At 47.8% G+C, this 27872-nt stretch overlaps 1 protein-coding gene across 1 annotated transcript; it reads left to right on the top strand.

Moving 5' to 3' along the window:
• The first annotated feature begins 389 nt into the window (after positions 1-389).
• Positions 390-27872, top strand: LOC137892508 (leucine-rich repeat and immunoglobulin-like domain-containing nogo receptor-interacting protein 3). Its single transcript, XM_068737711.1, has 4 exons — positions 390-610; positions 24255-24864; positions 25256-25999; positions 26148-27872. The coding sequence occupies exons 2-4, from the start codon at positions 24310-24312 to the stop codon at positions 26715-26717; spliced, it is 1869 nt and encodes a 622-aa protein (XP_068593812.1). The 5' UTR covers positions 390-610; positions 24255-24309; the 3' UTR covers positions 26718-27872.

Below are 27872 nucleotides of genomic sequence, written 5' to 3'. Positions count from 1 at the left end.
ACTGGGAGAGAGAGAGAGAGAGAGAGAGAGAGAGAGAGAGAGAGAGAGAGAGAGAGAGAGAGAGAAAAGATGAAAAGCATGCTAAGCGAGAGAGAGGCGCTCACACTGACGGAGGCAGAGGCAACAGCTACAGCAACAGCACGCTCCTTCCCCATCCTCCCTCTCCTCTCTTATAATCCCACGTCCACGCCGGGGGGAGATGGAGGGCGCCCCGACCCGCTGAGGAGAATCTCACACGAGCGACCCCTCCCCGTGAGTGCCTGGATCATATTTTGGGGACAATAACCAACAAGGAGCGAAAAAGGAGGTGTGTGCGCACATACGAGCCTGCCGGCTGGAGGGAAGGAGGGAGGGAGTAGGAAAGGAAAGAGTGGGGGGGGGGGGAGGGAGGGAGGGGGGGCGGGGTGGGGTGGATGAGTGGCAGCTTTTGGTACAGCTGCTGATGCCCCGGTCTGAGAGTGAGACGGAGACGGACTGAGGAGTGGAGGAGCTGGCACGTGTGGAGCGGTGTTGGCAACTTGTGGGCCGAGAGGAGAGGAAAACAGATTCACATATATACGCAAACAGCTGGACAGATGAGGAGGCATCAGGGACCACGCTTCAGTCCTGGGTATGTTCACTTATACTACACACACACACACACACACACACACACACACACACACACAAGGCATGTACATGTTATACTCAATGGTTGCTGTGATTTTACCAGTAGAGCACAGAAACACTTCTAACGCAACAGTGCAGATCTTAAGGCTTGACGACTACCCGCCCTGACAAGTCTCCCTACTTGCCCTTAGATACTTGCAGCAAAGGAAGGAGGAGAGATTGTGTGTGTGTGTGTGTGTGTGTGTGTGTGTGTGTGTGTGTGTGTGTGTGTGTGTGTGTGTGTGTGTGTGTGTGTGTGTGTGTGTGTGTGTGTGTGTGTGCGCCTGGTCACGCTCTCTTACCGTCTACATCCCGTTATAACGTTATTGTATAGCGCTGGAGACATTTCATAATGGGGTTTTCGTGGGCTGTCAGAGTGATGCATGTAAATAAACCTCCGCTGGCGGAACGTTGTCCTGTTTTCAAATGAAACAGTCACTTTGGATTTATGAACACTTCTTTTTCTTCTTGTGGCATTAATGTAACGTTGCTCATTACATTAATTTTGAGTGTTATTTGCGGTCGTAAATTGTGCACGGCCAGAAATATCGGACGGGGGTATAAACTTGTGTGGCTGCTGTTTTGTGCGCTCTGGTCTGAGACATGCTACACTGCAGGATGCCATGTGTCCATGTGTTATGTCATGTTGTGGCAGAGGGCATATGTCTTTATGACAGCAGGTTTTTATGAGGTGTATCAGCCTCATCTCTCTCTCTCTCTCTCTCTCTCTCTCTCTCTCTCTCTATCCCTCTTTTTCCACCATCTTCCTCCTTTCTCCGTTTCCAATTACAGGCTGTCACCTCTCCCCCCCCCCCCCCCCCCCCCGATCCTATCTGCTGTTTCATTCTCTTGCTAAGCAATTACCTTTACCTGACTCTGCCCCTCCGGACGGCACGGCCGGTTAGTTTCACGTCTGCCTTTTTTCCCCCGATCAAAGTGAAGGATGGCCGGTGATTTCATGGACATTTTCTCCCGGTTACTCCAACTTTATCAGAAAGAGCGCCTTCAGTGTTGCATCGCTCGTAGATCCAGAGGAGATATGCAAATGGGAAATAGCTGCGGTTTTATTTTTAGCGTTCCGAAGAATTATGCCTCTAATCATGCAATCGGCTCATTATTTCCTGCTCCTCATTAACTTGTTTGGGTTTCTTACGTCTTCGCCGTTCGCAGTCTCGTCTTCCTGAAAACAAAAACAGGAGAGAGGACCGACTCGCCTCCGATCACAACTTCTCTTCGCCCCGCCGACTTCTTCCGCTCCGAGTTAAGTTAAGAATAAAAGAAGACGGAGGCGGCGATGGAATGAGGCGGGGAGTCGAAGGGAAAGAAAGTCTAGACGGTGACTGGAAAAATGAGAGAACGTCGGCGGAAACGTTAGGCCTCAGTGTTGACAGCTGCTGATTGCTGATGTCTTTTCTGATAGTGTTCAGCCCCCCCGGGGGGAGGAAGGTGAAGACAGACACAGGGAGAGACAGAGACAGAGACAGAGACTGCCACAAGGTGGTTGCTTCATAAAAAAAGAGCATTCAATGCTGGACAATCCTGGTTTATTATGTTTATTAAGCTGGGTCTTTTTTTGTTGTAGTTTATGATAATGTAACTCACGTACTTTTCTCAGGAGTAAGTGGAGACCAACAGCGCTAAAAGGGATGCCATCAAGCCTGAAACATGACTCAAAGTGATCCTAATGTTGCTTCATATCTTCTGTAAATAAGCAACAGTTTGCCGTCATACTTGCACAACGGCTCAATATGTAAATGTTGTGTTTTACGGCTTGTTGGGCTGGTCCAAGCCAGGCTTAAGGCTTTAGCATAGAGTCAAACTATAGACGTATAAATGCTAACGTAGCATCAGCGGTGTAGCTTTGAGAGGGCAGAGCTCTGCATTGTTTGTATATAGATTGATCACCAAATGTTCATGTGGACCTCTCATTGTCACAGACAAACTTGTGGACACTTAAGATGTGACGGTACATTGTAACCCGTAACGAATGGGTCCATGAGCTTCAAACTGAACCGTAAAGTCCGTCTGTAAACTCAGATGGATGTTGGCGAATGACAGTTTGGGCATAAATGTTACATTTCATTGTAACCCGAAAGGAAGGATTGGTCAAAGCCATGAATAATAACACACGGGTCGTATGAATCCAGAACTTCAACGCCTCAGCAGAGTGGGGCGTTCGGGTAACGTGGGAGTTTCTGAAACACACAGAAGGTTCAAGACTTCGGGGAGAAAAAATGTGAGCGCGTGATGAGAGGAGAGAGTGGCTGGCTGAGCAGTGAGAGGATTTGATTGGGAAGGTGACCGGGGTATATGTGGGCGTGTTGAAGGAGCTTTTGATCTTAGTGTGTGAACAAGTGTGTGTGTCTGTGTGTGTGTATGTGTGTGTATGTGTGTGTGTGTGTGTGTGTGTGTGTGTGTGTGTGTGTGTGTGTGTGTGTGTGTGTGTGTGTGTGTGTGTGTGTGTGTGTGTGAGCATGAGCATGATGGGTGACCTTGAGAAATACACTAGCAAGGGTCTTAAAAGATGTCCTGAGTGGAAGATTGCTGCTATTAGAATCCTGGACGGAGACTGAGGTGCATGCATGGAGAAGGGCACAACGCCCACGGCTATCTACCCACCGGCACACACACACACACACACACACACACACACACACACACACACACACCTCCATGTCAACACACACACACACACACACACCTCCATGTCAATACACACACACACACACTCGCAATAAAAGTCTTTATTAAGCTGTGGAATTACAGTGCAGAGCCTTGTAGTTGCATCAGAGGTCGCTCACAAAACTGGATTTAACGGTCTTGCTTTAGTGTCCACACAAGGAGGGCGATATTAGAGGGAATCATCATTTTTGCATCATTACTTTCATTGAAAAATATATTCAAATGATTATGGTGTGATTTTTTTATTTTTCGCAGGGATCTGTGCCGAACACAGCAACAACAGCACAACAGTATTATATTTGGAATTAGGTATTTTTTGGACACACATCACATCACCTTTTTAACAAATGTTGCACCTGTTGCGGTTTGTAAATTGCTGCAGGTCATGTTAAGGTTTCGTTCATGTTTCCATTAGCTGTGCAGATACACAGAGGTTATTGGGTTTTTACGGCGTTTGCCGCTGGTGTTGCCTCACATGTAAAGGGAACCAGTCAATATTGAACAAGTGGGCTTTGGTCTCAGGGCAAATACCCAGCAGGTGGGACCTACGACTCACTGCTCTATTACCACCTCCTGACCTTCTTCCCCAACTCCTCCTCCTCCTCCTCCTCCTCCTCCTCGAGCCGTTTCTCTTTATTTCACTCCCTCCCTCACGATAAATTATTCTCTCTCGCACTTCTCCTATGTTCTTCATTCTGCCCTTCCACTTTCCATTTTGCTTACTTTCATTTTCTTTCCCGGCTGCATTTTCTCTGACGTGACCCTTGATATTCATGATGCTGCTACTGTTGCTGTCTGGTTGTCAGCCTTCTTAACTTTCTCTCTCTCACTCTCTCTTTTTCTCACTCTCTCACTCTCTCTCACTGTCTCTCACACTCTCACTTTCTCTCTCTCTCACTCGCTCTCTCACTCTCTCTTTTTCTCACTCTCTCACTCTCTCTCACTGTCTCTCACACTCTCACTTTCTCACACTCTCACTTTCTCTCTCACTCTCTCTCTCACTTTCTCTCTCACTCCCTCTCACACTCTCACTCTCTCTCACTCTCACATTCTCTCTCTTTCTCTCTCACTTTCTCTCTCACTTTCTCTCTCACTCACTCAATCACACTCTCTCACTCTCACACTCTCTCTCTCTTATCACTCTCACACTCTCACTCTCTCTCACACTCTCTCTCCGTCACTCTCTCTCTCTCACTCTCTCTCTCCATCTCACACTTTCTCTCTCACTCTCTCACTTTCTCTCTCTCTCTCACTTTCTCTCTCACTCACTCACACTCTCTCTCTCTCTCTCTCACTTTCTCTCTCACTCACTCACACTCTCTCTCTCTCTCACTTTCTCGCTCACTCACTCACACTCTCTCACTCTCTCATGCTCTCTCTCTCCATCACTCTCACACTCTCACTCTCTCTCCGTCACTCTCTCTTTCACTCTCTCTCTCACTCTCTCTCTCCATATATTAGCATTTAGCTTCGCTTCATTGTTCCGTCCGACACAACCGTCCCTGGAGTCATCCTCTTTCAAATAAACTCTCATATTGAATTTGGTAATGATTGAATCTTTCCTTTCAAATTACAAAAATCTTGGAGAGACACAAACAAAGCCCTTCCGTTTTCCTGTTCAATAATTCAACACCGCTGTGAGTAAAGATGCTCAGCCAGGTAAAGATGCACCTAATAATGAGAACAGGGACACACTTCACAGATTGTCATGGGTTTTTCCTGTCAAATCAATGCATATATATATATATATATTTACTTTATTTGCTAGTTTACAGTTACGCTACGTCTTTGTCTCTTTCAGAAGAAAGCTTCTTACTTCAACACCTCACTCTGAGGATTCATAATGAGGTTTCTTGTTCAACCGCAGAAAGCAAAAAAAAAAAAGAAACTATTCGAGACAAACAGCCACAACATCACATAACTGCACTTAATGTCACACTCTGCCAACAGCCATTATAGTCAAACTGCTTCTACAAACCGGAGTTAAAGAAAACACACATCATGAATACACACTGGCTTAGTGAAACCTCCAGTTTGGTTCTTACAATGGAGACTTATTGACCTTCAAGCTGAGCCTTGAACAGACACTGCCATGTCGTTGCTAGCTAGCAACGCTACTCTCAGTCAGCAGATGTACTTTCACTGGTTCTGAAGCAGCAGACGATGGCGCAAAACACAACACTTGATCGCTGCTGTTTACAATGTTAACATAAGGATGTGAAGAGACACGTGACCTCTCTCACTGCCAGACCTCCATCCTCCCGTTCATTAACAGCAAATCAATAACCGAGTGTGTCCACATCCCCTTTTTCTGACTCTCGAGCGTGACCTCTACTGATTCTGACCTCTTCTGTCTGCGCCTGTGACCGGTTCTGATCCGGTACTCTCAGATCGCAACGCGAGACGTCTGAACGTCGCGACTAAATGAGACTCGTGTAACTTGAAAAAAAAAAAAATCCCTCTTCTCACTGCGAAACGTGACCTAAAATATGAGAGTGAACGATGAGAAATGGAGATCGTAGAACAGTAATAATCTCTGTTATTGCTTGTTGCAAATGAGAGAAGTCGGCTCCACCAACTCTGTGTGTGTGTGTGTGTGTGTGTGTGTGTGTGTGTGTGTGTGTGTGTGTGTGTGTGTGTGTGTGTGTGTGTGTGTGAGAGTGATTGGGTTGTTAGGTTTAACCGATTCAACGGCGCTTACCGAAAACGTTTCATAACTGTAAGAATTACAGAAGCTACGATATCTATGGCGTCCTGACTGTTGTGTTTGAGAGAGTCGTGCCGCTCAGAGGAGAAGATGCTGTAAGAAGGAAGTGATATCGCAGCCTTTTATATCTGCCAATAAGAGCCAATAAATCAACAGTGTGGGAGCAATGTTGGATATCTGCAAAAAATGACCGGGGAGTTGTGAGATGGATAGATATCCAATTTGCAAAGGAGGCTGTGGAAAAGTGCATCGCTTTGAATAATCATCTACTCCTCTATGCCAAAGTCAAGCTACGACTACTTAAACTAACTTTAACAGTTTGAACTCATCGATGACGATGATAATAAATACTTTTAGTTCATTTTCTGACTTAATAATCGCGATATCTAAACGCCACGTCGTCACATGAACGTCTGCTTGAATTAAGGGTTCCTGTTTCTCCGTTCCTCATTAAATGTTGATGTGGGTCATGAAGTTTGTGGCTCTCGCTCACCTGCGCTTCACGTCGCTTCGCAGATGTAAATGCAGGTCAATGAGATTACCCTTTACTCTGTGTGTGTGTGTGTGTGTGTGTGTGTGTGTGTGTGTGTGTGTGTGAGTGAGAGTCCATATCTGTGATTGTTAATTGAATGGTAATGCAGGTTAAATAATATCACCTTTGTTTTTAATAATGTAACTCTTATTAATGACCACACGCAGGATTCAAGAGCTTCACTCTACCTTCACTCCTCTCTCTTTCTCTACCGCCGTCCCCTTCTTCTCTCTCTGTGTGTGTGTGTGTGTGTGTGTGTGTGTGTGTGTGTGTGTGTGTGTGTGTGTGTGTGTTTATGTGTGCGATAGAAATCTGCGTTAGTTATTTTAATGACCGCCCTGATGGCCTGTAGTGTGCATGTACAGTAAGTGTGTGTGTGTGTGTGTGTGTTGTCACTGTGTGTGTGTGTGTATGTGTGTGTGTGTGTGTGTGTGTGTGTGTGTGTGTGTGTGTGTGTGTGTGTGTGTGTGTGTGTGTTACCATCTAATGCCATCTGTAGAACAGACCTTTGGGGCAGGGGGGACGTTATTCATTAACTTTAGCCGCATGACTTAAAGACGAGAGCGCTGTTAAAGTGTGTGTGTGTGTGTGTGTGTGTGTGTGTGTGTGTGTGTGTGTGTGTGTGTGTGTGTGTGTGTGTGTGTGTGTGTGTGTGCGTGCTCTTTGCCCACATAAGGTCAATCAGTGTCGCTTGCACGCTTCACTTTTTCTCTTGTCTTTCTCTCGTTCGCTCTTTCCGCTGTGATTCTGGTCCTGAGTGGACGAAGCAGCTTTCTGATCCGCAAAGGACTCCGTTGAATTAATGCTGTATTGCTATCGATTCCTCCTCTGATCCCTCCGTTTGTTCAGGCACAACACACGAGCACGTTCCCCTGCGATGGTGTGGTCAGGAGCGCTCGGAGTGTTGTGACCCCGTCCTGCAAAAATTTGGATTTTAATGAGTCAAAGTATCATTTCTTGAACACTGCTCTCTGCTCCGCGCAGACATTGAAATGGGGCTGCCCTCTATGAAAGAATGGACCAAAGGGTCAGGAACGTTTTTTGGCATTGGATCTGAAATTGTGTCGGATGTATGACATCACTGTGAACACGTTCGTTTTGCCTTAAAGGAACAGCGTGTCGCGTTGAGGGGGGATCCTTTGGCAGAACTTGTGAGATCCTATTAAAAGGTGTGTTTTTGTTCCTTTTAGAATGAGCCGTTATATCTACAAACGGAGCAGGTCAATTCCACTTTAGCAGCGGCTCAAAGGCAACGATTATCAGTGTGAGATGTCATCGTAATCTGTTGTGCATCTTCCCCACATTAAGCATCCACCCTGCTGCGGGAATAATTAGTTTTGGGTGACTGTAGATGGACAGATTTTCTATAAAGTCCTTGAGCACTGACCCTCTGTTCCACACACACATACATTTCGCTCTGAGGGAGCACAGATTCAAACATTGCTTCTGCCTCACTGCCACACAAACAGGCCTGCAGAAGCCTAGGGACTGTTCCCCCATTGGTGTGTGTGTGTGTGTGTGTGTGTGTGTGTGTGTGTGTGTGTGTGTGCGTGCTACACGGACATACAGAGGCACACAGTGCGTCACCCTCGCTTCCAACGCTGCAGGCATGTGGAAGTCACTCGGGGATGCCAGCACATATGTGTCACTTTGTCCTTTATGCGTGTCGCGTATAACAGAGAGGCCGGCCGATGAGCGGCAGCGTGAACGTACGCGGGATCCGTTCAGGCTCCTGTAGAGCTAAAGGTTAGTCGCCTCTTTTAATGCGAAATCCCTCTTTTCTTGGCTTCTGCTCTCGTTTGTACAGCAACACTCTCATTAATCATCTGCTCCATTGAGCCTCGGCCTCACCGGTAAAACTGGCTCGAGAAAATGTGTTGCCCTTTAGCAAGGCAGCCGGGAAGAAGAGACGAGAGAGAGAGAGAGAGAGAGAGAGAGAGAGAGAGAGAGAGAGAGAGAGAGAGAGAGAGAGAGAGAGAGAGAGAGAGAGAGAGAGAGAGAGAGAAATGTGAAGCATTCAATCAAATTAGGAACATTTACTTTAACAAATTCAACTCTGTAATTTCAGATTTTAAAACATGTAATAACAACTCAAAATTAAAAATACTCCTAGGAGAAGGAGATAGGAAGTATCTAGCTGCCCAATATGTCCTAACATGTCACAACCTGAGGGACAGTGAGTGACACACACACACACACACACACACACACACACACACACTGTATGTATGTAATTAATAATCAATCTAGATGTTATATTAATGATATTGTATATTAATGTTATTGTGTATTAATATTATTGTATGTTTCATTTTGTTGATGCTTTGGCAATACTGTTTCTAAAACTTTCATGCCAATAAAGCTTTTGAAATTTGGAAATTTGAGAGAGAGGCTGCATCTCCGGAGAAGCACTTCCTATTCTGCTCCAGACGGGAAAGCGAGGAGGGAAAGGCGTGCTGCGTTTCCCAGGGTTGAGGAAGAGGACGAGGAAGAGGAAGTGCGGCTGAACTAGCGTAGCTGTGTGGAGTCGTGTGACCTCTGACCCCTGAGTTTCAGCCTCCCGTTAAAGTGACTGTTGTTTGTTCAGTGAGGGGAGAAAGAAAAGCCCGTGGCGAGTTGCTTTTCTCCTCCTGTGTCTTCTTGCCTCTCCTCCTGTTATTATCTCGACCTTGTTTTCTGCAAGCTAACTGAATTATAAAAGGCCCTCGTCTTTTTTTAAAGGTAAACAATTTATTATAAGAGTCTTGTTCGGAGAGTCGCTCCGAGACACTGTTACGCCAAAAGAGGAGAGAGCTCTCATTCTCCCGTAAAAAGCTAAATATGCGATGTTTCTATTTAAGTCCAATGTGCTCACACGCCCTCCTGTCGGGCTCTGGAATCCATCACAATCATCTTCTCTGGTTGTTTCCGTTGTTGGACTTGTTTCGACCTCCTCATCATGATGTTGTTGATGGTAATAATCGGACAGATCATTATTACTCCACAGGCGATTCGGTTCGGCTCGTTTTTGCTGTCGGAAGCTGTTTTGTAACTTGTTTTTCGCTCGACATTCATTTTCGTTTTGTGAGCCGCAACATTAAGGCTACAAAGGACCCACAATGCAACGCTCTCCGTAGGAGCCAGTGTCACATTCAGAGAGAATACGGGATGTTGAGAATACATAAATATCTATAGTCCCAGCATCCAACATGAAGTAGTGTCTCATATCTGTGCCAATACAGTATTTATAAAACGTGTGATTCACTCGTCTCCGTCAGCTCCACCCTCAGCTGATCCCGGGTTAATATGCCGCGTCAGCCGCACCTTCAGTGCGTGAACAGAGAAGCTGCCGAAACGCATTTATCCCGTCCGGTTCTCGATTCTCCCGTTCCTCCCGTTCCTCCCGTTCCTCCGCTTCGCTCCCGTTTCATCCTCGTTTTTTACACTTTTCCGACACTCTCAACCTGACCTGAGCCTCCCTCCCTTCCCCTCCTCTGTCTTTACCTCCTTCTTAAACACCGAGTCATGAATTTATTATGTGAATCAAAATAGAGCGATGACTCTTTGTCCCCCATCTCTGCATGTCATTGGTCTAGAAATGAATAATTCAGCCGCTGTGGAGAAAAGAGAGAGAATTATTTTGGAGCTGCACTATTCCGGCTATTTTGGAATGGCGAGCTGCCAGCGCCTCTCCTGTAGCGCTCACTCTTTCTTCTCCCTCTCTTCTTGCGCTCCATCATTCCTCCCACCGGTTCAATCACTCTCACGTGACGAGAGAGCGGCTTCTTCTCTGTCCTCGGGAAGGACTGCGTAGACATGATGGGATTGTCAGCCTCGTTCTTTGTGTGCTTCTTCCTTTTCATACATTTACATATATATATATATAAATGCTATTTGTGTGTTTACATTTGTCGTGTTTGTTTGCTGTCTTTACGATGTTTGTTGATGGGTTTGTGCGTTTTCAAATAATACTCCTTGAGGTCGTTTGTCGGTGCTTGTTTTGCAGATTTCAGCTGAATAGCTTTTTGATGGCATAGCATGCAACAGTTTATCTCACCAGCTTTCTGCTCAAAGAGACCGCCATTGATCCTCATTACGGAGAGCTTCCCGTCTCACTGCCTTTTGACTCGCATTTCGATGTTTGCCGTCTGAGACGTGGAGTGACACGTCTTGAATGCCCCAAAAGGAGTTCCACCAGCTCTCTCTAGTTTGCATTTAATACGAAGAGGAAATCCCAGGGGGGAGAGGCTTAGAGCGCTGATCTCTTCGCATCAGGACGGCCTGATTGGGAGGCAAAAACAAAAGTAGTGCCGCGGGGGGATTCTGAGGACCCTGCGAGGGTGAGACAGAGGCCACCGGGCGGTCAACCACACGTCTATACATAGTCTTCACATGGACAAAAAGACAGACACACAATCTGTGTGTGCACATAAGGTCAATCCCCCCTGCCTGGATACACACACACACACACACACACACACGGATGCAGATGCGCACTCGGATGATTATTCTCGGCCTCCCGGGGCATCGTTGAAACTTTTCGGCCGTGACCTCGCTAAGAGGGAGGGAGCGAGCGAGATGAGCATTAGAGGGAGCGTAAATGAAAGAGTCCTTGAATTTTAACCGGATGCCCCCCCCAGGGAGAAGTCCCATCATCTCTGTGTGTGTCTTCAATGCCAGAGTCCCACAGCAGCCTTTTCAGAGCTCAAGGACCCTGACTGCTCTGATATCCTGTCAGGGAGTCTCGTCTGCCACCGCTCACTTTCTAGCTGCTGCTCTTTTTTTAGGGGGGGGAAGTAATTTGATGAATCAGTGGCAAAGGGTTTCTCTTATCTGGGTTTTAGCGCCGGATAATGACATTCCTCCAGCGGTAGCCAATTCCTCCAGAGCAGTGGATGTACCAGAGGATGAATGTCACTCTGTGTTATCAGTAATGTGATCAGGGTTCCAACTACATCGTCCCCGTAGTAGTGGGTGTTTCTTACAATGTGGGTTTCACGGTTTTTGTAGTTTTTACCCCGTTTTCGGTCCGTTCTGATAACGTCGCACTGAGACCACAGCAACTACGTCGAAGGCAGGTTGTAAATGAAGCAACAAATTAGCCAAATCGACACCCAGTCTTGAGGCCGAAACAGCCGCTTGCAGGACATACGCTTCAACAATGTGAAGCACCGTCACGTTGTCTGAGCCCCAGAATTTCCTTTCATTCTCAAAGTGTGTGCACACGCGTATGGAGGTGCAGACATGGACCTCAAACCTGGCAACCTGTCCAAGCTCTCTCCTCCGCCAACTGGTCGTCTCTTTAATCTGCAGCTCTCATCTGCTTCCCGTCCGGCGTGTTCATCATTTTACACGTCTTCTCCCTCATTTGTTCAACCGCTTTCATGACCTTTCCAGAAACTTCTCCTCCTCCTCCTCCTCCTCCTCCTCCCTCCTCCTTCCTCCTCACAGTGATCTGTTTCTTATCACCATCTTGCTCTGCAGTGTTGACAAAGCCTTCACAGTGTCTACATACATGTGTATTTATGGGGGTTTCTGTATCCTCCTCAGGGATCGCTGGTGAGAAAAGGATCCAGGAATTGTGATTAGCACCTAATGTCCTGTGAAGCACCATCCTCTTACACACACACACACACACACACACACACACACACACACACACACACACACATACCTACAGTGTGCTCTGTTGGTGTTGTACAACCACAAGCTGAACGGTTTTATCAGTGCTCGGGGATTGTCGCCTTTGTTTCCTCAGTACAAAGGATTCCGCTCTGTCCCGCTCTCTTTCATTCTGCATCTCCATCCTTGTCACTCTCCATTTCCCTCCCCGCGTCATCCATTCCCGTTTCTTTCCCTGCATTCACCTCTTTTTCCTCTGTGCTTCACCCCCCCCCCCCCCCCCCCCCCTCTTTCTGCCCCTTCATCCCCACATCTGAAACGGTAGCGACCGTCCCTATTGGTTGCGCAGACGTAGAGTCGGTGAAACAGGCAGCCAATAAGATTTTGGGCTAACAAGGTCACTATTATCCACGAAGCGCCGCAATTACTCTGCCGTCTCTGTCCCCGTCATGTGTGCATGTGCTAATGCTTCCCCCCGTCCTCCTGCACGTTTCTACTGTGCATGAAAGTCCTTCTTGGACACACGGTTTTATTCACAGCAACAGCTTGACTGAGAGCGAAAGGTCATTTTAAATGCTGGGGGGATCAGTTGATGTCAAGTTATTCCATTTTCCACATTTATTTTGTGCATTTTTTATTTATTTTTTTTCAAAATGCAATTGAGAAACTATTAGCGTTCGTGCGATTTGCAATCAGTTTTATGCATTCAGGTCAAAGCTGTGTACATATTCATTGCAAATTCTCCCACATGTGAATCCGACGTCATGCGGCTCTTCAAAGACCGGGGATGGAAAGCTGTCACACTCCTCCCCTCCCCCTTCCTTCTCCAACTCAATCCTTTCCTCGCTGTTTGCTGTCATATATTTGTAGCAGTCAAGTCAGCCAGGCTGCGTTCAGCTTTCCTCTTTTCCTCCTTTTAGACAGATATTGCCTTTTTTCGCCGACGTCTCGCTCTGGAACACAACGTTTCTCGCGGTGTGTTATCGAGCAACATCAGGATTCCCCGGGCCTCTCTTCTGGCATCTGACTGAGCGTAACCTGATTTGCATCATTAGATTCTCTCAACTGTGGAATAGCTTTGACCTTCCTCCATCGTTAGTGACAGAGTGAGACGGTCAAAGTGTTCCTCCTTTCCCTCCTCTTTTAGCACTCACTTCTTTGCTGTCCTCCATGTCCATCATCTCCTCCCCAGATACCCAAATGTATCAGTCGCTCACATTGTGGTCATATTATGCGTCTCTGCACTTATCTTTTTTCAATCTCCTCCCTTTGCTTTATTGTGATAATGCTTCTTCCTGCAGTCGTATATATTTATATATATGGAGGAGGCGTCGTCCGTCTTGGTTTTAAATTCCCTGTTTGGCTTTCACATATCTAACAAGCTGGAGAATTGAATTAATTTCTTTTCTTCTCAACACCGAAGGGATATAAAAACACGCTCGTACACACACACACACACACACACACACACACACACACACACACACACACACACACACATGCGCTGAGCTGCACAGGGTGAAAAAGGGGGCCGTTGCCTTTCAGGTGAGATGTCTCCAAGGAAATGTTTTTCTTAGCAGCCATCGCCCGGCTATCATCGCGATCTGCGGCTGAGAAGAAGACGTGATTTCACTTCCCAATGAGCGACCCTCAGGATGGCCCCACCATTTTGTCGTCTGGAAATTCATTAGCCTTCAGAAAGGAAATGACACCAGAAATGAACTCCCTTCAAATCCCATCTAGAGCCCGGTAATCAGAACCGCGGCGACGGTCTCCTGTTTTACGCAAAGGAGAGATTTGTCTTCCGCGACGTAACGTTATGAGACCTCATTTATCAGCATGACCCCCACAATACTGCAGGACTAGTACTACTACTACTACTACTACTACGGCGGAATATTCTGCGAGTATTTCACAAATGTGAGGATGTAGCTCAAGGCGCTGACCAAGCTTTTTTGGAAGCACGTCTGGGATAATTAATGAGTCATTTCAATCCACGCGAGTAATAAGGCCACAGATGCCCAGAGGGCGAGACTAATTCAAGGCCGTCCACTCACTCGTCAGACTGTGTGTCACTCAAACGGATCGGTGTCTGCATGTGTGAAAGGTACCTCTTCCTCACACGGGTCAAGTTTGATTAAATAGATTTTTATCTCCCTGCTGTTCTCTTTCCCTCTAATTTTAACTCTTGCTCATTATAGTGTGATGATCTCTGCGCCTCAGGACACACAAGATGTCGTTCCTGAATGCACTCTTTTAAATGTAAACACGGGCTTATTCGTGTGCAGCTCTGGTAGAGCACGTGTGGACTTAAGGACTCTCTATCTGCCTACCAGCTGGCAGGTGGAACAAACGTCCGATCTGCACAGGAAGATCTTTCCCGAAATGACATCATGAGCGCATACAGCAGCGAGTCACACAGACACGAACACATCACACTCGTAGGCTTACTAACCGACACATTGTAATGTATTTATTAGGCTTTGAGTGTTTAATTAAGTACATGTGAGTCAGAGCTGCCAGTGACATAAGAGACTATATGTCGGGAGCTTGAACAGACCTTCGTTCAGTGATGATGTGTGGGAGACTTTTATTCAGAATGTAAACCGATCTGTTCCCTTTTGTTTTTTGGTTTATTTATGATAACCCCTGAACCTTCAGATCACATGACTTCATTAAAAGGTGGACGGGGGAAGAAGGGGGACATCACGAGGTAGAACTAGTTCTACTGAAAACTTACAGAGACCTGAGGAGAGACCATATGGTTGCAGGCGAAGTTACCCATCTAATAAGCCGGATTCCTGGGCCGCCCTCTGTTGTTTGTGTACTACACGATATGCATCTGCCTCTCTCTCTCTCTATGTGTGTGTGTGTGTGTGTGTGTGTGTGTGTGTGTGTGTGTGTGTGTGTGTGTGTGTGTGTGTGTGTGTGTGTGTGTGTGTGTGCTCAGGTTTGAGCCAGAGAAAAGCAGGTCAAAACACTGCAGGGTGTGAGAATCATCAGAGTAGCTGCCGCTAATTAAATGTGCCAGGCCTTTGCGTAAACCAGAAGGACGCTTGTTGTGATCCGGTGAATGTGAGCCCCGACTGGAATCCTCTTTGTTTTTAACACCTTTAGACTGCCGGAGTAGCTATTAACCCCTGTAGACCCACCGTCCACTGTGAAGGGACATCAAGTATGTCTTTGGTCTGTGCCGATGGAAGTGGTTACTTACACCAGATTAAAGTGTCTCTTGTAAATCTCAAACGTTCAGATGTTTAGCAGATTTTGTGGGATGAGAAGGAAAGTTCTAACGGGACACAAGTCTGACGGGGTTTAGTCTCTCCTCTTAGACGCCTGTGTCTAGGTGTGTAGGTGCACTGATTGATCTCGTTAATCTCAATGTGTGTTCCTTCCATACGGGTCAGTAATGCAAGGCTGCCACAGATGGGGCACAGATAGACGAATCCAAAGATGTTTGTTCTGCTTTTGGAGAACAAACGGTGTTTGAAGCGATTCACTGGATGATGCAGTGTCTTGTTTGTGTTTTTCCCTTTTAATCCCAACCATCCCTCCGTGTGTATATTCATCACAACTGTCAAACACAGGACTCTCCTCAGCTGTCAGGTTACACCCAGAGAGAGAGAGAGAGAGAGAGAGAGAGAGAGAGAGAGAGAGAGAGAGAGAGAGAGAGAGAGAGAGAGAGAGAGAGAGAGAGAGAGAGAGAGAGAGAGAGAGAGAGAGAGAGAGAGAGAGAGAGAGAGAGAGAGAGAGAAGGAGGGAGAGAGAGACGGAAGGAAGAGAGAGACGGAAGGAAGGAGAGAGAGAGGGAGAGAGAGAGAGACGGAAGGAAGGAGAGAGAGAGGCAGAGAAGGAAGGAAGGAGAGAGGGAGATGGAGGGAAGGAGAGAGGGAGGGAGGGAGAGAGACGGAAGGAAGGAGAGAGGGAGGGAGAGAGAAGGAAGGAGGGAGGGAGGGAGAGAGAGAGAGAGAGAGAGAGAGAGAAGGAAGGAGGGAGGGAGGGAGAGAGGGAGATAGAGATAGACGGAAGGAAGGAGAGAGGGAGGGAGGGAGAGAGACGGAAGGAAGGAGAGAGGGAGGGAGGGAGAGAGACGGAAGGAAGGAGGGAGGGAGGGAGGGAGAGAGAAGGAAGGAAGGAGGGAGGGAGGAAGACAGAGAGAGAGAAGGAAGGAGGGAGGGAGAGAGAGAGAGACGGAAGGAAGGAGAGAGGGAGGGAGAGAGAGAGAGAAGGAAGGAGGGTGGGAGAGAGAGAGACGGAAGGAAGGAGAGAGGGAGGGAGGGAGAGAGACGGAAGGAAGGAGAGAGGAAGGGAGAGAGAGAAAAGGAAGGAAGGAAGGAGGGAGGGAGAGAGGGAGAGAGAGAGAGAGAGAAGGAGGGGGGGAGAGAGGGAGAGAGAGAAGGAAGGAAGGAAGGAGGGAGAGAGGGAGAGAGAGAGAGAGAGAGAGAGACACAGAGAGAGCAGGATTCCAGTTTAATCTATTTTGGGTGCACAGGGGATTTCTCGTAAAGGTTGAAATACCAATGCAGTGAAAGCTGAGACACTGAAAACTGTCTGGCGATTAGTTTTGTGATCAGGAATACTTTCTACCGATGGTTAAGTTTGACGATCGTCAGTTAATGTGATCAGGATGGACTCAGGATGAACTCAGGATGAACACATGATGAACTCAGGATGAACACATGATGAACTCAGGATGGACTCAGGATGAACTCAGGATGAAAACATGATGAACTCAGGATGGACTCAGGATGGACTCAGGATGGACGGCCGGGTGTTTCCACAGGTGGACGGTTTAGCAGAGTGTTCACAGATTGTCTTTCTGGTCTCGCTTGCAGTGAGCACCAAAAAAAAATTATAATTACTACCGGAAAAAATGAAATAAACACACACACACACACACACACACACACACTGCATTGATGTTTGTCATGGATTTGATTGTCTGGACGGCGCTGTTGCTCATTACAACAGAGAGGAAAATAACAAAGCCGGTATTGAGTGGGAGCAAAATCAAGCAAGGAACAAAGTAACACGAGACATCAAAGAAGTGAAGCGAGCGGGTTGTGCCTCTCTTTCTCAGCGACACATATGATGCAACACCTTAAACCCGCTGAGGTACGACACCAACAGCTGCCTGGATCAGACGCCGACTCGCTGCTCGTAGTGGTCCAAGAAAACAAGGCGGTGAGACGGTCAAAGGCCCAAAAGACAGTGAGGAAGTTCACTGTTGTGTCTCGATTCAAACGCAGAAGTTCGTTCTCTCCGAGATCTTAGCATCAACTCTGTTTTTTGTAGACGTCGCAATCGATCATCTTCAGCTGATTTAGTTTATTTGACATTTCTTAAGGTGACCACGTTCGTAGACGGATGGATGATCCTCAGACGGCTCGTATCCCCGTCGAGGCCACATTTGTCATTTCAATAATCATAAATGTGTTTTTAATATCGTCTAAATTCACACATAGCGAGAGACGATTGTGGAACGATTGCACCGGCCAACGACCCGTCTTGACGACAGCGTTCCTGGTTCTGTCTGGCAACCCTTGAGAGAAAATTGCAAAAGAAATGTTCCCAAGAGATCCCTGAAATAATGATTCCTGAGAGCACAATCGGAATCAGATCTGTACCAAAACACTACCTTTAGGTCTCAGTCTTCTCTCGTGCCGGGTCCTCAGGTTAGAGGTCCCCCGTAGAGACGTACACTGTTCGTGAATGTCTTTCAGAAGCATTCAAAGAGAATAATCACTGATTAATTGCCTCCATATTTCTCTGGTCGGCTGCTTGTGAGTAATCACTCTGAGAACCTCCTGCTCCGCTGAGTGAAACCGACACGGGCCGAAGCTAGCGGAGTCGTGGGATTTGCCAGTCGGACTCCCATGCTGTGCCCGGCGCCCCTCACCGAGGTCTCGTTGTGTTGGTGAAGTTCAAAGGGAAAACATTTGACAGACACACACACACACACACACACACACACACACAGGGATGAAACGACCTTTTGGGCTCATCTCCATTCTAATCCACTTAGCGTTGTCTACCTTCTGCCCACACACCAACCCAGACAGCTCCTGTCTGAATGCAGGGACATTTATAGTGTGTGTGTGTGTGTGTGTGTGTGTGTGTGTGTGTGTGTGTGTGTGTGTGTGTGTGTGTGTGTGTGTGTGTGTGTGTGTGTGTGTGTGTGTGTGTGTGTGTGCGTGCGTGCGTGCGTGCGTGTGTGTGTTGGAGTATTATTCAACCAACAGTCATTCCAATATGAAATGTATTTTTAGGAGTAGATGGTGTTTGTTGAAGGAGTCATCTGAGGACTGAGACTCGTTCCTCTTAATGAAGGAGCAGCACATGCTTGTTGTTGCTTTTGCTCTTGTGGGGTTTCATCTCAGCTTGTTTTAGCTTTTTGTTTGTTGTGTTGTTGTTCCTCTGCGGCTGTCAGGCATCATTCTCCTCTGACGTTCGGCTCCGGTGTGATCGTGGCTGACTTCGAAGCAAGTCGGTAAACAGAGGCTGGAGTTTGGTTTCCTCAACTCGTCGCCTCTTTTAGCTAACTGAGTCTCGGCGTCGGCGGCGCGTCGCTCTGCTGCGCTTCTCGGGGACGGATGCAGACGAGACGTAAAGCTCGGTGAAATCACACAGATCTGTCGAGTATTTTTGGGAGCCGTTCCGACGGTAAACAGTACAGTAGGATGAGTCAGAAACTGTCTCTAGTTTGGTGGAACATCATCCCCTCTACGAGAAGACGGTCGTCATTACGGGGGTGATGCTTCCCCACAGGATGATGAGGTGTGTGTGTGTGTGTGTGTGTGTGTGTGTGTGTGTGTGTGTGTGTGTGTGTGTGTGTGTGTGTGTGTGTGTGTGTGTGTGTTGTAAGCCTCTTGCTTTGCTACGGACTCAAGTTCTCAGGAGTATATATGAGAGGATTGAGACTGACAGTGTGGATATGTTACCTTCTATCCTCAGCTCAGCAGCCTGTCTACTCAGTGTGTGTGTGTGTGTGTGTGTGTGTGTGTGTGTGTGTGTGTGTGTGTGTGCGACTGGGGCCCATGTCTTTCGAACCTCAAAGAATTGCAATTGAAATGCTTTGAAGAGCCACTTTTTTAGTAATTATTAATTCTGTTTGTTTTTTTTTGTCGAGTATCTACATCACCGCTGCTCATGGCTACTTTCTCACTACAGGAGAGGACTTCTTTGATTTGTTGTTTAAATACTAGATGTTCCATTAGCCTGTGCAATTAAACACGACCGCGTCGGTCAAATACACCGTTTGTGTGGGGTTTTTTGTCTCTAATCGGATGAAGGTCAAACGAGGCAGTGCATCGGCCTCCATCGGGTCACGCTCGCTGCCTCCGTGACTCACAGTTGTTGCAGCTACAGAGTGATTTCATGAGCATGCTCTCTCTCTCTCTCTCTCTCTCTCTCTCTCTCTCTCTCTCTCTCTCTCTCTCTCTCTCTCTCTCTCTCTCTTTCTCTCTCTTCACTAACTCAACACAAGTTGCAGTGTCCTTTACCTTCCCCACTGAACCGATGTCCGCTTTTGAAAATCCTCCGTTTCTCTTAATGACCAGGTGTTTACATTTGTTGATTCTTTCTGCGTTCCTGTTTGTTTTTCTGTTGTTTTATTCATATTTCTATCGTTGTGTTCCCGTTCTCTTTGAACGCCTCATCACCGTGGGGGATCCTGCTCTTTGAGCTGCACACCAGGGCTTCTTCCATTTCTTACCGCCTAATTACGCTGCGATGACGGTTCTCCTTTTGTTTTTACCGAGGGTCTGAGTTTGGGGCGTCGTTGTTTGTTGTTTTCACTGACTAGATTACAGCGTGAGTCAAACTTTGATTAGAGGAGACACAGATAAACTCCATTCGCCTTTTCAGACTTACAAAAGAATCCTTCATGTTGACTCGGACTTGATGTTTCTTGTAGATTAATACAACAAAACTGAGAATTTCCAGGCTTTAATAAAATCATAACTCTCCGCTTTGAACAAACTTAGCACAGTTGTCTTCCCTCCTTGTCGCCCCCCCCCCCCCCCCCCCCCCCCCAATTCACTGCATCTGTATTAAAGAGCCACTAAGCTCCACTCCACACTTGACTCGGGCTTAAAATGGAGTGACTAAGCACAGATTTAATGTTGGACTTATAGCTACTTAAGCAATGGAAAGCACAAACTGTCAGCTTTTCCTCTGAAAAGTAAAAACTTGTCAAGTTTGCACCTCGGTTGGTCGGCAACAATAAAATGTAAGCGCTCTCTGTCTAATAACCTGCTGACTGCTCCACTGCTCCTACATCACTGACTCTATTTTTAGAGGTTTTTATTTTGTGTGTGTGTGTGTGTGTGTGTGTGTGATAAAGCGGAGGAAGGAGGGATATGACGGTTGAGGAGATCCACGCTCTGCTGACCGAATATAAAGGCTTATAAAGGCAACCAGTCAACATGGATGACCTATTTACGGTCAGACACACAAAATACTCACCAGACAATGACCACGACCTCATTGTTCTCCTTTTTTTTTTTCTTTTTTTTTTTTTGGCAGCGTGGTGTTTTTAATCGGGTCTATCCTGTCCGTGTAAATCAGGTGAAACAACCGGTGTTTGAGACATCTGGCCGTGGTCGGAGCACGCTGATGCATGCGCGATTTGGACGGGGCTGTTGTTCCCCGACATCTGTTCATCGGGTCAGCTATCTGAAAGTTCATTGTTTTTGTTTTTTTTTAGCTCCCGGGCAGATTTTCCTCCCGTTCTTCTCCGTCTCTCTCTCTCTCTCTCTCTCTCTCTCTCTCTCTCTCTCTCTCTCTCTCTCTCTCTCTCTCTCTCTCTCTCTCTCTCTCTCTCTGCCTGGACAGCTGGCCTGCTGCAGGATCTGTCAGGGTGGTTGTTGGATTTGCCACTGCTGTTTGCCTCAACATCTGGCAAAACGCTAATTTACAGTTGGCGGTGTCGATTTTTTTGGGGGGGGTGGCCTCTTAGTGTGATTGTGTTGTGTGTCTTGGCTGTCCAGATGCGGGGAACAAGCTGCAAGACTTACCCTGAGCTCTGTTGAAGCAGAATAGAGAGAGACACGCTGCTGATGAAACCACCTGCTGCTACATCACCAGAACAGCTACATCCTCTGTGTTCGGGAGTGAGAGTGAAGGTGTGTATTTAGTCGTCTGCACACTGGACTCCTCCGGGTCCATGGGTTTAATGGACTGTGTGTGTGTGTGTGTGTGTGTGTGTGTGTGTGTGTGTGTGTGTGTGTGTGTGTGTGTGTGTGTGTGTGTGTGTGTGTGTGTGTGTGTGTGTGTTTTAAAGATTCCTGCCTGTCCTTGAGTCCAGCAGTGAGGACCTTGTCTGCCTCCACGGTGTCAGCTCACTGATTCATGCTGCAACCGCCACTGATCCGTAGGATGACTCTCATGGGGGGGGGGCAGGCAGGCAGGCAGGCTGCATCCATCACATGGCCTAAGAGCTGGGCAGATGTTCAGTGACACAGACACTATATTCACTCACAATTAAAAGACATACTAACATACATGATGTAAAGAATGTATACGGTTGAGTTCAGACTCCAGGAGAACCTGATGTTGTTTCTCAAATCAAATCTTTAAGACTCTTTATGCAAGTGATCAGATCGGACGCTACGAAGCGATGGCACTGCCGCGGTGTGCAGAGCTCCGTCACACCGGACACACTCGAACAGAAGAGGTAAACATTGAGATGTGAGAGTGAGAGTGAGAGTAAACAGCGTGGATATCTGCTCAGCGCTCTGTAATCCAATTTGAGCAGCCAGAGCAAACAGACTGAGACGCATCTCTAGGAGTCTGATTAGAATCGCTTTTCAAAACCGCCTCCAAATATGACTTGGATCTGATTTGCAAAAAATTAGCATTTCATGTGTTTGTTTGTTTTTTAGCGGTCCAGACGTTCTAAAATGAATCTGGAAATGCCATAAAAATACGGATTTGAGCTGGTGGTCTAGATAAGGTCTTCTAGATTAGCAAGAGTTTCTGAGAAAGAGACCAGAGAATAAAATTCTTACGACTTCTAGTGGATGAAGTCAACGGTACAGTTGAGAGGAGAAAGCTCACGTGTATGATGTACTGTAGATACATACAGAGTGAGTGTGGCATTCTGAACACGGTCTGTGTCAGCATATTAGCGTGGTGACAATAGACGCCTGAAGATGGCGCTAGGTGAAGCTCGGGGGTTAAACGTTTTCACAAAACATCCTCAGGGGACCAGGAATGCCTTGCGCCGTATTTCATAGCGATCCATCGAACAGCTGCGGAGATATTTCACTCCCGTTTATCCCAAGAAGAAGCTCAAATGTCCGCCTCGTTCTAATGCACTATAGAGGACAGGTTAGGTTATCATCAAAGTCCACTTTGGGGACCGCGAGTGTGGAAGTAAGAGGTGAGGAAGTATTATCTTGTCATTAGCTAGCTGGTGCTGGGATGCAGATGCTAATTGTGTTTGATTTGGTCTTATAAATAGCTCGTTATTTGGGAACACCTGTATACTGGTGTTTGTTTCTCCTCTCCTGGGTTTTTCCTCCACAGAGCCGCTGAGGGTTTGCTGCTCTGTTGTTGTTGTTGTTGTTGTTGTTGTTGTTGTGGTACTGGTTGGTAGCGAGAGGCCGAGTTTGGCCGCTGAGAACTGGGTCAGTCCTCCCCTCTGCCTGCTGTTTTTTCGTCTCAGCAAATGGAAAAGTTGTGCTCCAGAATTCAACCCGGATCCCTTCAGATATGGGATCTGTAAACAAAGTGTTTTTATTTATTTTATTTTTTTTCCAGATCTGTCAAAAGGCTCAGTAAGATGAGACACACTTCCTCTGCGTCTGTGATCATGTATGAAAATATGAGTTTTGCCTGCCATCATTTCATTTTCAGCTTAAATTCCCATTTCATCCCGTTTGATCCGACAGTCGGATGTGATTAGACGTTCAAGAGGCTGTTTGCAAAATCCAACTTACTACAAAAGAGACTTGAGGCGAAGCCCAGCGAGGAGAGACTGTCAACTCAACTGTTAGACTGGCCCTCTGAACACAGCCCACCATAAACCAACACATATATTATTAATCCGTTTGACTCTTTCTTCCTCTACTGCCGGCATCAGAGGGCATTTTAACAGGACACTCCCTTAAACCCCAGAGTTTAACATCTGGGGGTTTTCTGGTGAGGATGAGAGCAAAACATGTTCCACACACAAGTTGTTTTTCCTCAAGTGTAGATAGAAGCGTCTCCACTTACTGCTCACTAGATGGTCACCGCGTTGTGTTCCAGATCTAATGCCAGGTGCTCTTTGACTGTCTCCGAGTTGAAAACGGTGTGTGGGAGAGATGACAGGTTGCCTGAAGGAATGTTGAAGCACGAGTGATTCATCTCATCATCACCGCGCAAGGAGGCACCAAAAGCGCTTTTTTAATTCATACCCAGCAAAATGCCTACGTCCCACACACACACACACACACACACACACACACACACACACACACACACACACGTTATGTGACTCGAGTACACGACGATTCAAACGCTCATCGGCTTCCAGGCGTAGCGTGAACGACGGAGGAGCTCACAGTCTGTGTTTATGATGATGAATTAATTGTGTTTGTCAGAATGGAGCAGACGGTCTCAGTGCTGCAAGGAGAGCTGAGGAGGTGCAGCAGGATGCAGGATCCCAGTTCTTCCACCTCAAGCCATAGATGAGACAAATTATCTTAAATATCTCTCATGGAGCCGTGTTCCTGTAATGTCGTCTCGTCAGTTATATTTTACTGCCGTATCAATGACGTCCTCTTCCTCTAGTGTCATTCATTATTCTCATGTTTCAGGTTTCTCCTCTCTCTGTCTCTGTCTCTCTCTCTCTGTCTGTCTCTCTCTCTGTCTTTGTCTCTCTCTCTCTGTCTGTCTCTGTCTCTGTCTCTCTCTTTCTGTCTCTCTCTCTCTCTCTGTCTCTCTCCGTCTGTCTGTCTCGCTCTCTGTCTCTCTGTCTGTCTCTGTCTCTCTCTGTCTCTCTCTTTCTCTCTCTCTCTGTCTCTCTGTCTCTCTCTCTCTCTCTCTCTCTGCCTTTGCTTCTTCCTGTTAATTCAGCCCCTCTGTTTCGTCTTGCAGGTGTATGGTGCGCTGACCCTGCCTTCGACAGGCGAGGCGTTGGAGGACCAGGGCCATGACTGGCTTTCCTGGCCCTGGTGGGCGTGCCTTAGTGCCGTGGCCAAAGGTGCGGCCGTGGTTCCTGGCTGCTTCTTTGGTTGCCATAATAACCTTGACGCTGCCAGGAAATAGCCAGGCCTGCCCGCCGCGGTGCGAGTGCTCGGCTCAGCTGAGGTCGGTGTCGTGCCAGCGGCGGCGGCTCACCAACATCCCGGAGGGCATCCCCACGGAGACGAAGCTTCTGGACCTCAGCAAGAACCGGCTCCGCTGGGTGCAAGCAGGCGACCTGGCACCGTACCCGCGGCTGGAGGAAGTGGACCTCAGCGAGAACCTCATCGCCACGCTGGAGCCCAATGCCTTCGCCACCCTCCAGAGTCTTAAAGTGCTGAAGTTAAGGGGAAACCAGCTGAAGTTAGTGCCCATGGGGGCTTTCGCCAAGCTGGGCAACCTGACCAGCCTAGACCTGAGCGAGAACAAGATGGTGATTTTATTGGACTACACCTTCCAGGATCTGAGGGGTCTGAAACATTTGGAGGTGGGAGACAACGACCTGGTTTACATCTCCCACAAGGTAGGTTCTCCAGCATGTTGTCTTTTTCATCACTGTGTTAATGATGAAGAAGTAGATGGAGGAACAACCAATTTATTTTAACAAATCCCAGGAAATTAGATTCAGACGATCCCTGTTTCTTATTGATCGTGGTGGAAAATACTCTGTGGCTCTAAATAAACGATAATATGTAGTTCAACAGATTTGTGTGCACCTTTTGCAATTCTCACGGCGCCACAAACTCCAAGAATTTCTTATTACGAGCAAAATATACATGCAAAACATGTATTTGGTCATATTATAATGGAGTTTAGGTGTGAACATACTGTCTTCTGGCCATCATGCATACATGTCAATGAAGTAAATATATGTAGTTTTAGGTTTCTAACCCCTTCGTCTTCCTGATTTCCAGGCATTCTCAGGGCTGCTGGGGCTGGAAGATCTCACAATAGAGCGCTGCAACCTGACGTCCATCTCCGGCCAGACCCTGTCGTACCTGCGCAGCCTGGTCACCCTTCGCCTCCGTCACCTCAGCATCATTGCCCTGGAGGACCAGAACTTCCGCAAGCTCTCCAACATGCGGGGTCTGGACATCGATCACTGGCCGTACCTGGAGTACATTTCCCCTCTTAGCTTCCAGGGCCTGGACCTCCACTGGCTCTCCATCACCAACACCAACATCACCTCTGTCCCCTCCGCTTCCTTCAAAAATCTGGTACACCTCACCCACCTCAACCTGTCCTACAATCCCATCACCACACTAGAGCCCTGGGCCTTCAAGGACCTGCTGAGGCTGAAGGAGCTCATCATGGTAAGCACGGGGTTGATGACAGTGGAGCTCCATGCCCTCGGGGGCCTTCGACAGATCCGGGTCCTCAACTTCTCCTCCAACGACCTGCAGACTCTTGAAGAGGGCTCCTTCCACTCTGTCAACAGTATGGAGACCCTCAGAGTGGACGGGAACCCCCTGATGTGTGACTGCCGTCTGTTGTGGATCCTGCAGAGACGCAAGACCCTCAACTTTGACGGCAGAGTGCCGGTGTGTGCGGGGCCGGTGGAGGTGCAAGGGGTCAGCCTCAGCGCCTTCACCGATTCTGCACTCTTCGATCACTTTACATGCCAGAAACCTAAGATACGCAACCGTAAGCTGCAGCAGGTAATGGAGACGACTGCATTCAGCTTTAATATTCAAACTTTGATAAGTGCTTATTGTTTTATCATTGAGGTTACTCTTAATTGCGTCTGCAAGCACAGAAAGTCCTGAAATAATTAGTGTATGCTCTCCTTTCCTCCACCTTTCACAGGTGATCGCTCGCGAGGGCCAACCTGTGAGTTTTCTGTGTCGAGCCGAAGGAGAACCTCCACCTGCTATTATCTGGATTTCCCCACAGCGCAGACGGATCACGGCTAAAAGCTCCGGGCGCGTCACTGTCCTCCCTAGCGGCACCCTGGAGATCCGCTACGCCCAGCTCACCGACAGCGGAACATACATCTGCATCGCCAGCAACGCCGGCGGCAATGACACCTACTTCGCTACGCTCACGGTGCGCGGCCAGCCGCTGGACGCCGCCTCCGCCTTCTTTCTCAACCGCTCGCTGTACGGCGGGGAGTTCTTCAACGACACCAATCTGAACAGCACGCGCGTTTTCCTCAAGTTCACCTTGGACCTGACCACCATCCTGGTCTCCACGGCGATGGGTTGCATCACCTTCCTGGGGGTGGTCCTCTTCTGTTTCCTGCTGTTGTTCGTGTGGAGCCGGGGACGCGGCCAACGCAGGAACAACTTCACGGTGGAGTACTCCTTCAGGAAATCCGAACCCGTCACCGGCAGCTCCTCGGGAGGGACCAGGAAGTTCAACATGAAGATGATATGAAACAACGCAGCCAGGGGTCCCTCGGGGGAGGCATGAGCACGTCCTAAAAAAAACGTGTTTGACACACGCAAACGCACACAGCCGCCGACTCGCAAAGAAGCGTTAACGCACAACATACGTTCCTGTCTATTGGCTCTATTCAAAATTGAAGTGGCCGCGTCAAATGACACGATTTGGATTGATTTGTGAACGAGAACTAAAGGACCCCGATCTCTCTGCCTTTCAGTGGTTTCATTCGTCTTAATTGATGCTGTTAAGAGCCGCAGTATCGGCAGATTGAAAGGAGCGAACTCGCCGTCCGTTAAGTTAAGAATTACATGAGATAAGTTTTGGGAATTGGCATGAGCTGTGGGACACCGGTAGCCCTGTTTCTCTGTGACACTAATGAGATCATGAAACGGATTTCCTCTTTCATTTAAATACTTAACTGTATTCTGTACAGTCAGGGATTTTAAAAGGAGTGTGCTGCAGGGAGACCTGGCTACCGTCCATTCCTATCAGCGGCGGTTATGCTAGAGCGCCCCGTTGAGAACCGTGCATGTAAAGATGCAGACGAGAGTTAAGTTGTGAGTCCTTACCACCGAATAAAACAAATTGTTTTTGGAAGACATTTTGAATATGTTTTAGAGCCTCCTTTATGTATTCTGACCACGGCTGAGCAGTGAGACGGGTTCTTCTTCAGCATCATGTTATGTCGAGCTGAAAGGCTGTAAAATACGATCCGATGAGATTTGGCCTCTTCTTCTTCTTCTTCTTCTTCTTCTTCTTCTTCTTCTTCTTCGTGAGATTTTGCGACGACGTCAGCTGTGTGAGTTTGGGTCGAGCGCACTTGGCCGAGAGTTGCCGCGGCCGCCCGCCGGCCCGGAGGGTTTTGGGTTAGGAAGTCAAGCCCGCCGGACACGGGTAGCCACGGCAACCATAGCAACCAACACAGTAGAGAGCAATGGGGACCAGGCTGGTGGGGCAGGAGGTGCCTACATCACAAGCCCCCGACATCACAACAAGAGAGGCTCACCCTGCCGGCCTCCACCTCGGGCCCCCCCCCCCCCCCCCCGCCCTCTGCTGTGCTGGTGGACGGCCTGACCTTCGCAGCGCTGCCAGGGGGGAGCAGCCCGGAGCGTTGGGTCACACTCGGAGGCAGAGAGAGGACACACA

This window comes from Cebidichthys violaceus, unplaced genomic scaffold (assembly GCF_023349555.1).
Source record: "Cebidichthys violaceus isolate CVI_PGR_0920_01 unplaced genomic scaffold, fCebVio1.0.p SCAF_8, whole genome shotgun sequence".
NCBI classification, from domain to species: Eukaryota; Metazoa; Chordata; class Actinopteri; order Perciformes; family Stichaeidae; genus Cebidichthys; species Cebidichthys violaceus.
Note: the sequence above shows the minus strand (reverse complement) of the source record. Positions and strands in the feature narration are given on the sequence as shown.

What these genes read in the sequence shown, in the direction of transcription:
- LOC137892508 (XM_068737711.1), top strand. Translation starts at nt 24,310, where the DNA reads ATGACTGGCTTTCCTGGCCCTGGTGGGCGTGCCTTAGTGCCGTGGCCA. An exon ending in TGGTTTACATCTCCCACAAG is followed by an intron (nt 24,865 to 25,255) that starts GTAGGTTCTCCA and finishes CCTGATTTCCAG; the next exon opens with GCATTCTCAGGGCTGCTGGG. An exon ending in GCAACCGTAAGCTGCAGCAG is followed by an intron (nt 26,000 to 26,147) that starts GTAATGGAGACG and finishes CACCTTTCACAG; the next exon opens with GTGATCGCTCGCGAGGGCCA.